This window comes from Coregonus clupeaformis, chromosome 10 (genome assembly GCF_020615455.1).
Source record: "Coregonus clupeaformis isolate EN_2021a chromosome 10, ASM2061545v1, whole genome shotgun sequence".
Lineage (NCBI taxonomy): Eukaryota > Metazoa > Chordata > Actinopteri > Salmoniformes > Salmonidae > Coregonus > Coregonus clupeaformis.
The window spans coordinates 52,318,105-52,330,777 of NC_059201.1; the positions used below are offsets into that span (position 1 = coordinate 52,318,105).

The 12,673-nt window shown below is 43.9% G+C and overlaps 1 protein-coding gene across 2 annotated transcripts in view; it reads left to right on the plus strand.

The window, feature by feature from the left end:
* LOC121575525 (plexin-A1) overlaps positions 1–12,673 on the plus strand; it is a 257,731-nt gene that overhangs the window by 204,700 nt on the left and 40,358 nt on the right. For both annotated transcript variants that reach the window (XM_041888680.2, XM_041888681.2), the window contains exons 14-16: positions 749–872; positions 1,002–1,138; positions 3,705–3,872. In XM_041888680.2, the coding sequence (XP_041744614.1) occupies positions 749–872; positions 1,002–1,138; positions 3,705–3,872 (429 nt within the window). The remainder of the gene's footprint in view (positions 1–748; positions 873–1,001; positions 1,139–3,704; positions 3,873–12,673) is intronic.

A 12,673-nucleotide genomic window follows, 5' to 3' on the forward strand; every position in this document is an offset into this window, starting at 1 on the left:
ATGCGGACGTCATCGCTGCAGCGGTGGAGAGCGGTTGCCGTGGCCACCTGCAGCGAGGACAAAAGCAGCAGAGTTAATAACTCATCACAGGCGGAGGGGGGACTGCAACGAGATGGGAAGGATACGAGCTTGTTCAATTAATCACCCCCCTCCTCCACTTAAACCCAGCTCTCTCTCTCTCTCGCTCTTTTTTTCCTATTGCGCTCTCTCTCTCTTTTTCCTATTGCGCTCTCTCTTTCTCTCTCTCTCTCTCTTTTCCTCTCGTTCTATTTGGCTAATTAACAGTCTGGAGTGTCTGAGGCGGGTGAAACATGAGGTCTAGGGCTATGTCTGTGTGTGCACAATCCTTTATGTGTGTGTGTGTGGTGTTTGTGCGCAGATTACTGACATGTGCCCATGTGTGTGTTCCCGCCCGCGGTGCCCAACCTCCTCAGACGCTCGTCCTCTGCTTCAATCATTTCTAAAATGGATTTGGCCAGCCGCCGCCCAAGGCCAAACACAAGGCTTATGGGGTTATAATATCCTCTAATACTGTCGTACAGAAACAAAATGGAGCCTCTCTCTCCTATCGTACCTCTCCAGGTACATGTCATCACCATCACACACTCTATCCCAGCTATGGATATTGGCAGGGCTATTGCTATACTCTGTGTGGCTTGGTTACCCTTGGACTAATGCTGTGGATAGGTCAATGGCTATGATGATCATATTTGTAGTGTCACTCACCAACTCTCTCTCTCTCTCTCAGGATCGTGTGTAAGCTGGCTGATGCGACAGGTTACCGAGTGCAAGAGGCTCACGTGGAAGTGTGTGTGAGGGACTGCACACACACTGACTACAAAGCCATCTCACCCAAGGCCTTCACTTTTGTGGTAAGCCCCAATCAGACCTGTGCTGAATTGTCCTTCTGTAATGTTGTGTCCTTTCATCATAGGAAAAACAACAGTTGATCCCAGAACAAATGAATTCCTGACTCATGTTGATATATTCCTCTTCCCCAGTCTCCCTACTTCACGCGTGTGCAGCCCTCCAAAGGCCCCCTCTCGGGGGGCACCCACATCACCATCGAGGGGAGCCACCTCAATGCAGGCAGCGCTGTGGCCGTCAAGATCGGCCTCCACAACTGTTCCTTCGAGAGGTGAGCTCTCTGACAACCCTGCTCGCACACATTGTAACAATGACTGTTGCGTTTAGTGCTACATTGCTAACTATATTGGTTTATTGATGTTATGGCGATGAAAAACCAGCATTTTTGATGCAAATGACAGCCCACCATTTGTGATGGAAATTACTTGTTACGGGTATGACTTGCCTTCATTTGTTTTTTAGTAATGACTGCCCACCATTTATGTTGGGAATGACTTCCTCTGTTACGGGGATGACCAACCTCTGTTTGTATGGATTTTACTTGTTTGCTTTCCATTGAAGACGAATGATCTAGAATTAGGGTTTCAAAATACTCTACATGAATCACGTTTCCCCTTTGTGCTATATGTTACGGGCTGGGTAAATTCTCCAACACTCTACAGGACATTCCAATAAGCTAGAAAGGTGAGAAGTCTGTTCTTCTGCAGCTCTCTGTCTCCATAGTCTTTCATGGTGAAACAAACGCTCGCACGCACACATATATATATACACACACACACACACACGAACTCGCAGCATACCGTGCACTCATCGAAAGCCTCAAATGAACACGTGTTAGCAGATGGCGGGGACACCTCACAGAAGAACGAGTGCCTGGTTAACACCTCTCTTAGAAGAGGGTTGGGAATTTCTCCGAAATGTAGAAAGCAAAAAAATAAAAAGAACTGAATGAGAGGAGAACATGGGAGAAGACAATCAAACATTCCTCACCATAGTAAAAAACCCTGGATATACCCATACATTTATCTTGCAACGCAGACGGTAGTTTTCCCGGAACAATTAGCTTTAGATGTAATTGTGCACAAGGCACTATCAACATGATTGGTGGTTGGCATATAGACAGCCATATGTGACATGGTTTATACAAGAGGCATATATGCATGCAGCAATGGCATCTGTTGATATTAGGGAAACATGTTGAGCTAAAACCTTGACTTGCTCTGAAAAGAGAGCTGCTGTCTTTGATATAGTATTAGGATTACCAATAATAGTATGATATAATTTGATGATAATAACGGTAGTATAATATGATAATATACTGTATGATAGGCTACATATTGAGCTGTTTTGGTCCAGTCACATGGGGCTCATCTCAATAGTCAAAAGGTCCCTTCCTCATCTCCTCTCCTCACCTTCATCTGAACTGATCTGAAAACACAGGATAGGTGAATTCAAGGTGATGGATTCCCAACGGAGGTTTGATGCCACCTTGTCTAGTTCATAGCGGTGCAGATGAAGACAAGGAGACGAGGAGAGGAAGCCACTCTAGACTATTGAGATGCAAACCTGGAACAGCACATACATAGCATACATAGCACTGTCCTTTCAGACACACTCTAGCATAGCAACGCTCTATGTCTCTAAAGTAATGGACTTGGAAAGCGTTCTCTCTTTTTCGCGCATCACGTCCAAATGTTTTTTCTTTCATCTCCAAGTTCAACGCGGCTGCTTTAATCAAAGCCTATTTCCCCTAGTCATTCAGGCACTTATCTCCCTCTGAAACCTTTATTCCCACTCTCTCTCTCTCCCAAACCCCCATTCTTTTGATCCAGTTGACAACAACCTTGTCAAAATATGTACGGCGGAGCGTGAGTGTCGCCGGCGAGTGTTGTGAAAGCGGTTGCCCGGGCAACGCAGTGCTGCGAGCGGAATGTGGAAAAGGCACATTACTTTTTTATTTTTCGTTCCCTTCTTGTCCGTACACCTTTCAGCGGAGCCCTGGAAGACGGGTCGTTTAAATTGCTTCTTACAAGACCGCAGGGATGGGCTCGCAGAAAAGCATCCTAGCTTATTTTCCCTTCCACTTAGTTCCCCCTCAGCTGTTGTCGTCTCGCTAATATTTCTTCCCTCTTTCCTCTCCTCTCTCTCCTCTCAGTTTCTGGTTCATAACAGATGGGATTTATGTACGAAATAGTCGTTGTGTAGGATAGGAAAGTGAGTGCACTCATCACACACACTCATGCACACACCAATGTGTGTTTGCACGCGCGCCATACATGTGCGTCCATTCACATGCATTCTACAGAATCACGCAAACACCCACACATTTATCCTAATATGTATACTCGCAGGATCACTTACATTATGCAGATGTACAAACACGGCAGCCTTCTGCTGTCTTCTTTGCCAACACAAAAACATTTAATCAGAGGAGATGGAAGTAGAGTGCAAAGTTTGTCGAACTAACCCGAACCGCAAAACTTTCATAACGCAGCACAGCTGGCTAGGTGTCTGAGGGGGTTGCATCATCTAGTGATGACCGGCGTTCTCTGGGAATCTGCCACTCCAGATCGGCCAGGGAGAGAGAGAGCAGAGAGAGCAGGTCTTTGAAGCCATAGCTCTGTGAAAGTCTGTCTGACGAAACCACCGTCTGTTGGACTGAAAGCACTGGGGCTCTCGGCACTCTTAAAGTTTGTGTGTGTGTGTATGACATACTCTTCCCTTAATGTCAAATACACGTATCACACGGTGACATACTATACGATACTTTATTGTCCATTTTTATTGAAATTCTTCGTGTTCCTTCTTCATGTAACACACTCCCTCTGCCCTTCCAGGCGGAGTGCCAGGGAGATAGTGTGTGTGACCCCAGCGGGTCAGACTCCTGGCGGTACCCCCGTCATGGTGGACATCAACTCAGCTGAGCTCAGGAACCCAGAGGTCAAGTTCAACTACACTGAGGACCCCACCATCCTCAAGATCGAACCTGACTGGAGTATTGCAAGGTGAGTGGGAACCAGTTGGAACTGGGCCTGTATCCACAAAGCATCTCGGAGACAAGTGCTGATAGAGGATCTGTCTATATAATCATTATGATCTAAGATGCAACACCGATCCTAGATCAGCACTCCTAATCTGAGACGGTTTGTGGACACAGGCCTTTGTCTGAAACTAGTCTTAACCGGTCTTAACAGATTGCTTTAGATCTTTTGATGGACATTTTGATTTTAATTGTATTTGGAGATGTGAGAGGATTGGATAGGTGTAAGGCAAGGAATGTGGCACTAGCTCCCTCTTGCAACTATATTGCTTAGACCTATCCAGTCGTCTCAGATCTCCACAAGTGCACAGCAGCTAGGGGTTTATTTGGGATTGGGCGTTAGTCTTAGCACTGAGCCAAGTATGCTGTAGGCACACTTCATTTTCATACACAGTATCGAGAGAGATCAAACACGCAGGCGCTGGAATTTTTTACCAAACTATTTCCCCCTGAAAACTGATACAACAGCTAATCTTTGCTGAAAATGGACTTGAAAGCCGCTGGTAGTTTGTATTGCAGTCGACGCAAAGACTGTATAAATATTGTCTGACTTATTCAAATGAGACAATGTAGTGAGCCAGTTTGCCACGGGAATATTTATGAACAAACACAAGCTGTGTACAGAGCAGGAAGTGGATTCCGATGCAAAACGGGCTTGATAGATTGACCTAGAAAAACTGAGTTGGTGTTCATTGCTCAGGCAGGCAGGCAGATAGCACACTGTTGATGCTCCCTAAAATAGTAATGTGGCCTTCTATCAACTCAAACAGTCTAATTCACTGAAGTAATATATTTCTGGAACACCTTCTATAGGCCACCTGTCTTGTAATGCATTATAAAGACATTATACAGTGGGGAGAACAAGTATTTGATACACTGCCGATTTTGCAGGTTTTCCTACTTACAAAGCATGTAGAGGTCTGTAATTTTTATCATAGGTACACTTCAACTGTGAGAGACGGAATCTAAAACGAAAATCACATTGTATGATTTTTAAGTAATTAATTTGCATTTTATTGCATGACATAAGTATTTGATCACCTACCAACCAGTAAGAATTCCGGCTCTCACAGACCTGTTCGTTTTTCTTTAAGAAGCCCTCCTGTTCTCCACTCATTACCTGTATTAACGGCACCTGTTTGAACTCGTTACCTGTATAAAACACACCTGTCCACACACTCAATCAAACAGACTCCAACCTCTCCACAATGGCCAAGACCAGAGAGATGTGTAAGGACATCAGGGATACAATTGTAGACCTGCACAAGGCTGGGATGGGCTACAGGACAATAGGCAAGCAGCTTGGTGAGAAGGCAACAACTGCTCCATGCAAGATCTCACCTCGTGGGTCATCAATGATCATGTGGAAGGTGAGGGATCAGCCCAGAACTACACGGCAGGACCTGGTCAATGACCTGAAGAGAGCTGGGACCACAGTCTCAAAGAAAACCATTAGTAACACACTACGCCGTCATGGATTAAAATCCTGCAGCACACGCAAGGTCCCCCTGCTCAAGCCAGCGCATGTCCAGGCCCGTCTGAAGTTTGCCAATGACCATCTGGATGATCCAGAGGAGGAATGGGAGAAGGTCATGTGGTCTGATGAGACAAAAATAGAGCTTTTTGGTCTAAACTCCACTCGCCGTGTTTGGAGGAAGAAGAAGGATGAGTACAACCCCAAGAACACCATCCCAACCGTGAAGCATGGAGGTGGAAACATCATTCTTTGGGGATGCAAAGGAGACAGGACGACTGCACTGTATTGAGGGGAGGATGGATGGGGCCATGTATCGCAAGATCTTGGCCAACAACCTCCTTCCCTCAGTAAGAGCATTGAAGATGGGACGTGGCTGGGTCTTCCAGCATGACAACGACCTGAAACACACAGCCAGGGCAACTAAGGAGTGGCTCCGTAAGAAGCATCTCAAGGTCCTGGAGTGGCCTAGCCAGTCTCCAGACCTGAACCCAATAGATAATCTTTGGAGGGAGCAGAAAGTCCGTATTGCCCAGCGACAGCGCCGAAACCTGAAGGATCTGGAGAAGGTCTGTATGGAGGAGTGGGCCAAAATCCCTGCTGCAGTGTGTGCAAACCTGGTCAAGACCTACAGGAAACGTATGATCTCTGTAATTGCAAACAAAGGTTTCTGTACCAAATATTAAGTTCTGCTTTTCTGATGTATCAAATACTTATGTCATGCAATAAAATGCAAATTATTTACTTAAAAATCATACAATGTGATTTTCAGGATTTTTGTTTTAGATTCCATCTCTCACAGTTGAAGTGTACCTATGATAAAAATTACAGACCTCTACATGCTTTTTAAGTAGGGAAACCTGCAAAATCGGCAGTGTATCAAATACTTGTTCTCCCCACTGTAGTTATTTATTATAAGGGACATTTCAACACATCAACTCGGAACTCATAATTATTTTTAAAGTGACCCCCGATGTCATCATAAGGGGTCCTTTTCCTTGTATATCTTTGACTACATAAAGAAAGATTGCATTTTCACATATTTAGAAGCTGGTAGGGTGCTGCTGGACATAATAGATATTAGTTTAAAAAGTGGTGAAGTGCCCCTTTAATATGCATTTATGGTCTCTTATAAGGACCCATAGAAGATTGAAAATCAAGTTCAATGAAGAGTGGATCCAGGTGAGGAAACAACTTGCTGGAGCACTCACATGGTATAAGGCACTCAAACTCAACTCTGGACATCGAAGCAGGTCCATTGCTTTTGTAATTGTTCCCCTCTAATCAGGGACTGATTTAGACCTGGGACACCAGGTGTGTGCAATGAATTATCAGGTAGAACAGAAAACCAGCAGGCTCCAGACCTCGTAAGGTAAGAGCTGAATACCACTGGTATAGGGAGGTTGTAGTTGCCCTTCGATGCTGATGTTGGGTCAGTTTAGCATTTTCCACACTGATGGTTAGGATTGGGGGAGGGGGAGGGGAATCTGATCTGTACCTAGGGCATCTTCTAGATCTGTACCTAGGGGAAACTTCATCCTGGAGCTGAATAGGCCATGTAGCTTAGAGACTAGGTAGGCTATACACAGTGCTTTTTTAATAGGGTAGGTGGGAGAAAAAAGCAGCAACTAATTGGTAAAATGGCTACCCTGGAGAAGTAGGCACAAAGTATTTAAGTGCCTTCCATTCAGCGACCGGATGATTGGCAGCTGCGTTTCAAGATGATTGGCAGCTGCGTTTCAAGGGCACCCAAACAGACATGATGCCGCCAGACAGAAAATGTCCGCCAGTCGCCAGAAGGAACGGGACAAACCACAATGGAGGCATCACGAGGGGATAGTAGAGGTGAAAATAGGAGAAGCGTTTTAATCTCCGTAGGGGCGGAGAGACGATCGACAGACTCGACACATGACAGAGGCGTGAGTAGGCGCGCGGTCTCATTTGGAACAGAGGTGTGAAATGAAGGAGGAAGAAGTAGAAAGAAGGATGAAAAGGTGTTAGTGTTGCTAGTGTTATCCTCAGGAGGGAACGTGACCTCACTGCCTCGCTCGTTATTTGGTGTTTTTCTCACCGCTCCCAGAGGATTGGCTGTTTCTCCTCTTGGCCAATCACGACTTGTGTGTACGTCGCAAAAGCAATTTTGGCGCCGCATCCCCTCCGGCAACCTTTTTCCCACGTCCGCTACAAACAATAACGGTGGTTACAACACACGTCCACCACACAACGTTGGTTAAAAATACAGAGGGTGACACAACTCACTTGTTACTTTTCAGCTTGTGCTGGGACACTGACAATCTCCCTGTGCTAACCTCACAGTGACAAAACAGCAGAGCAGAGATGGAATGGGTTAAAGAGATGCCTTGTTGTTCTCGCTACATTTTCACAACGTCACCTGGAATCAGTACACTTTGCAATCAATAGTTGTTAACTCCTACCAAGTGCCACTCTTAGTTACCACACAACACCTTGCCTCTTGAGTGGTGTTTTATCGACCCCTGTGTCTGTAACAAGCATTTGCTTGAGTGTCTTTACACAGATGAGCATGTGGGCCTAGGACAAGTTACCTTGCATGCTTACTGATTCAACCCTGTCACATTACGTCATGTCAGTCTGGTTTAGAGAGTTCAGCCTCCCGTGGTTGAGAGGGGGTGTCTTGGGGGACGTGACTCTTGCCCATGTTACTCTTGTCCTTATTGGTGATTGTCAGGTGAATCGGAAAGGTCAAATGGTGAAAAGCTCAGAAAACCAGCAATTCCACAGTCTGGGTCAGGGCTGGGCGATATATCAAATTAATTAGATGAATTCAAATGTATGTTTTTGTGCAGAATAATTTTTTTGTGGGTATTTTTCGTTTTTATGAGCGTTTATGTCCACTTTTTCTCATGTTGTCTTTTTGGTCTCGTTTGCTCCTTCTGTGCTGTGCACCTTCCCATTTACACCAGAGATCAGTAAATGACGAGATGGTCGTGTCTTCGCCCTAACAATGGGAGTCATTGTCCCAAAGGCATGAAGGCAGGCGACAAGCTTAGGTTCAAAATAAGCGCATAGAAACGCATTGGGCTTATTTTGGACAGATTTTGGCGAGAGCGAAACCTCTCGCTTCGCCTCTTTCTCCCAAGCCCCTCCCCCTACCACTCAACAACAACAAAGATGAGAGATCACTTCTTCCTCTCTGACAAACGGTTTAAACTAGCTATTTGCATTTGAGGTTTGGTCCAACAGAATCAGTCAGATGGACACCGAAACACATGGAGGAGAAGTTAATCTTTCGGACCATACCCTGTTTATGTTTCAACTCCACAAATTTCGAGCAGAGCAGACACTACTAAAATGGATGTATCAATGAACATTAATTCTGGAAAATGTATGCTCAGTTTGTCCCACACGCATTACGGTACCACGTATCGCTAGCAGCATTTTAGTCAAATAAAGATAGCTATACTAGCTGTTTAGTCTGTGTTATATATAAGGAATTGGCAACTCGTTCTCATTCTGAGAAATAAGGTAGGCCACTTGATTTCAACATCTGAACAAAGTAAACAAACAGTTGGAGACGGACAGAAGGTTGCGTTTATAACAATTCAACTGTTTTGCCTTGTTAGCTGAATTCAGAGCTTGTGAAATTATACCTAGATTCAAGTTGGCTAAACTTGAAATATACACTACTGGTCAATTTTTTGAACACCTACTCATTCAAGGGGTTTTCTTAATTTTTTAAAACTATTTTCAACTTTGTAGAATAATAGTGAAGACATCAAAACTATGCAATAACACATATGGAATCATGTAGTAAACAAAAAAGTGTTAAACAAATCAAAAGATATCTTCAAATAGCCACCCTTTTCCTTGATGACAGCTTTGCACACTCTTGGCATTCTCTCAACCAGCTTCACCTGGAATGCTTTTCCAACAGTCTGGAATGAGTTCCGATATATGCTGAGCACTTGTTGGCTGCTTTTCCTTCACTCTGCGGTCCGACTCATCCCAAACCATCTCAATTTGGTTGAGGTCGGGGGATTGTGGAGGCCAGGTCATCTGATGCAGCACTCCATCACTCTCCTTCTTGGTAAAATAGCCCTTACACAGCCTGGAGGTGTGTTGGGTCATTGTCCTGTTGAAAAACAAATGATAGTCCCACTAAGCCCAAACCAGATGGGATGGCGTATCGCTGCAGAATGCTGTGGTAGCCATGCTGGTTAAGTGTGCCTTCAATTCTAAATAAATCACAGACAGTGTCACCAGTAAAGCACCCCCACACCATAACACCTCCTCCTCCATGCTTTACGGTGGGAAATACACATGCAGAGATAATCCGTTCACCCACATCGCGTCTCACAAAGACATGGCGTTGGAACCAAAAATCTCAAATTTGGACTCCAGACCAAAGGACACATTTCTACCAGTATAATGTCCATTGCTCGTGTTTCTTGGCCCAAGCAAGTCTCTTCTTATTTTTTGGTGTCCTTTTGTAGTGGTTTTCTTTGCAGCAATTCGACCATGAAGGCCTGATTCACAAAGTCTCCTCTGAACAGTTGATGTTGAGATGTGTCTGTTACTTGAGCTCTGTGAAGCATTTATTTGGGCTGCAATTTCTGAGGCTGGTAACTCTAATTAACTTATCCTCTGCAGCAGAGGTAACTCTGGCTCTTCCATTCCTGTGGCGGTCCTCATGAGAGCCAGTTTAATCATAGCACTTGATGGTTTTTGCGACTGCACTTGAAGAAGCTTTCAAAGTTTTTTAAATTTTCCGGATTGACTGACCTTCATGTCTTAAAGTAATGATGGACGGTTGTTTCTCTTTCCTTATTTGAGCTGTTCTTGCCATAACATGGACTTGGTCTTTTACCAAATAGGACTATCTTCTGTATACCCCCCCCACTTGTCACAACACAACTTATCTTTTAAGAAGGCACACCTGTTAATTGAAATGCATTCCAGGTGACTACCTCATGAAGCTGGTAGAGAGAATGCCAAGAGTGTGCAAAGCTGTAATCAAGACAAAGGGTGGCTATTTGAAGAATCTAAAATCTGAAATATATTTTGATTTGTTTAACACTTGTTTTGCTTACTACATGATTCCATATGTGTTATTTCATAGTTTTGATGTCTTCACTATTATTCTACAATGTTGAAAATTCTAAAAATAAAGAAAAACTCTTGAATGAGTAGGTGTTCTAAAACTTTTGACCGGTAGTGTGAATATTAGCTGGCTACTCACTAGCATGTGGGCTTGTGCTTGAGAGATTGTTAGAGACCGGTGTTAATTTTCTATAATGTCTGCTACATTATTAGGAAATGTGCATTATGCATGGTTCTGGTTACATTTGTAACAAAAAGGGCATTTTTATAAACTGACCTGAAAGCCAGATCAGTGATTATTGCAGAAAAAGCAGGTACAACTATTTTGATAAAATAATTACGTTATTAGTGGGTCTATTGGTTGTGGAAGGCATATATTCAACCTAGATATAATTTCACAAGCTCTGAATTCATTAGATTATTGCTGACTCTTTTAAATGCAGTGTATTTGACCTGTAAATGTACAACAAAGCTTATTTAGAGTAAACATTTAAAAATATAGATATGCAGTGCATTCGTAAAGTATTCAGACCCCTTGACTTTTTCCACATTTTGTTATGTTACAGCCTTATTCTAAAATTGATTATATCCCTCATCAATCTACACACAATACCAGATAATGAGAAAGCAAAAACTGGTTTAGAAATTATAATGGAAAAATATATAAACTGGGGAAAAAAAACACATTTGCGTAAGTATTCAGACCCTTTACTCAGTACTTTGTTGAAGCACCTTTGGCAGCGATTACAGCCTCGATTGGCACACCTGTATTTGGGGAGTTTCTCCCATTCTTCACTGCAGATCCTCTCAAGCTCTGTCAGGTTGGATGGGGATCGTCGCTGTACAGCTATTTTCAGGTCTCTCCAGAGATGTTAGATCGGGTTCAAGTCTGGGCTCTGGCTGGGCCACTTAAGGACATGCAGAGACTTGTCCCGAAGCCACTCCTGCTTTGTCTTGGCTGTGTGCTTAGGGTCGTTGTCCTCTTGGAAGGTGAACCTTCGCCCCAGTCTGAGGTCCTGAGTGCTTTGAAGCATGTTTTCACCAAGGAACTCTCTGTACTTTGCTCCGTTCATCTTTCCCTCGATCGTGACTAGTCTCCCAGTCCCTGCCGCTGACAAACATCCCCACAGCATAATGCTGCCACCACCATGCTTCACCGTAGGGATGGTGCCAGGTTTCCTCCAGACATGACGCTTGGCATTAAGGCCAACGAGTTCAATCTTGGTTTCATCAGACTCTCATGGTCTGAGAGTCTTTAGGTGCCTTTTGGCAAACTCCAAGCAGGCTGTCATGTGCCTTTTACTGAGGAGTGGCTTCCGTCTGCCCACTTTACCATAAAGGCCTGATTGGTGGAGTACTGCAGAGAAGGTTGTCCTTCTGGAAGGTTCTCCCATCTCCACAGAGGAACTCTAGAGCTCTGTCAGAGTGACCATCAGGTTCTTGGTCACCTCCCTGACCGAGGCCCTTCTACCCCGATTGCTCAGTTTGGCCGGGCGACCAGCTCTAGGAAGAGTCTTGGTGGTTCCAAACTTCTTCCATTTAAGAATGATGGAAGCCACTGTGTTCTTGGGGACCTTCAATGCTGCAGAAATGTTTTGGTATCTTACCCCAGATCTGTGCCTCGACACAATCCTGTCTCGGAGCTTTACGGACAATTCCTTCGACCTCATGGCTTGGTTTTTACTCTGACATGCACTGTCAACTGTGGAACCTTTATATAGACAGGTGTGTGCCTTTAAAAATAATGTCCAATCAATTGAATTTACCACAGCTAAATCAAGTTGTAGAAACAGAAAGGATGATCAATGGAAACAGGATGCACCTGAGCTCAATTTCTAGTCTCGTAGCAAAGGGTCTGAATACTTATGTAAATAAGGTATTTATGTTTCTTTTTTCTTTTTTTCTTTGTCATTATGGGATATTGTGTGTAGGTTGATAAAACAATTATTAAAACAATTATATTTTAGAGTAAGGCTGTAACATAACAAAATTTGGAAAAAGTGAAGGGGTCTGAATACTTTCCAAATGCACTGTATATCATGAATCGCCCATAAATTTGAAAAAATTGAGATATTAGTTTTACGCCATAATCGCCTGGCCCTAGTCTGTGTGTGTAAGCTTTTGTTCCAGCCCAGCACTATCACACCTGTTTCAAATAACGAAGTAGTCATGTTTTATAACCAGCTAGTATGGACGACTGTGACGAAGTTGGC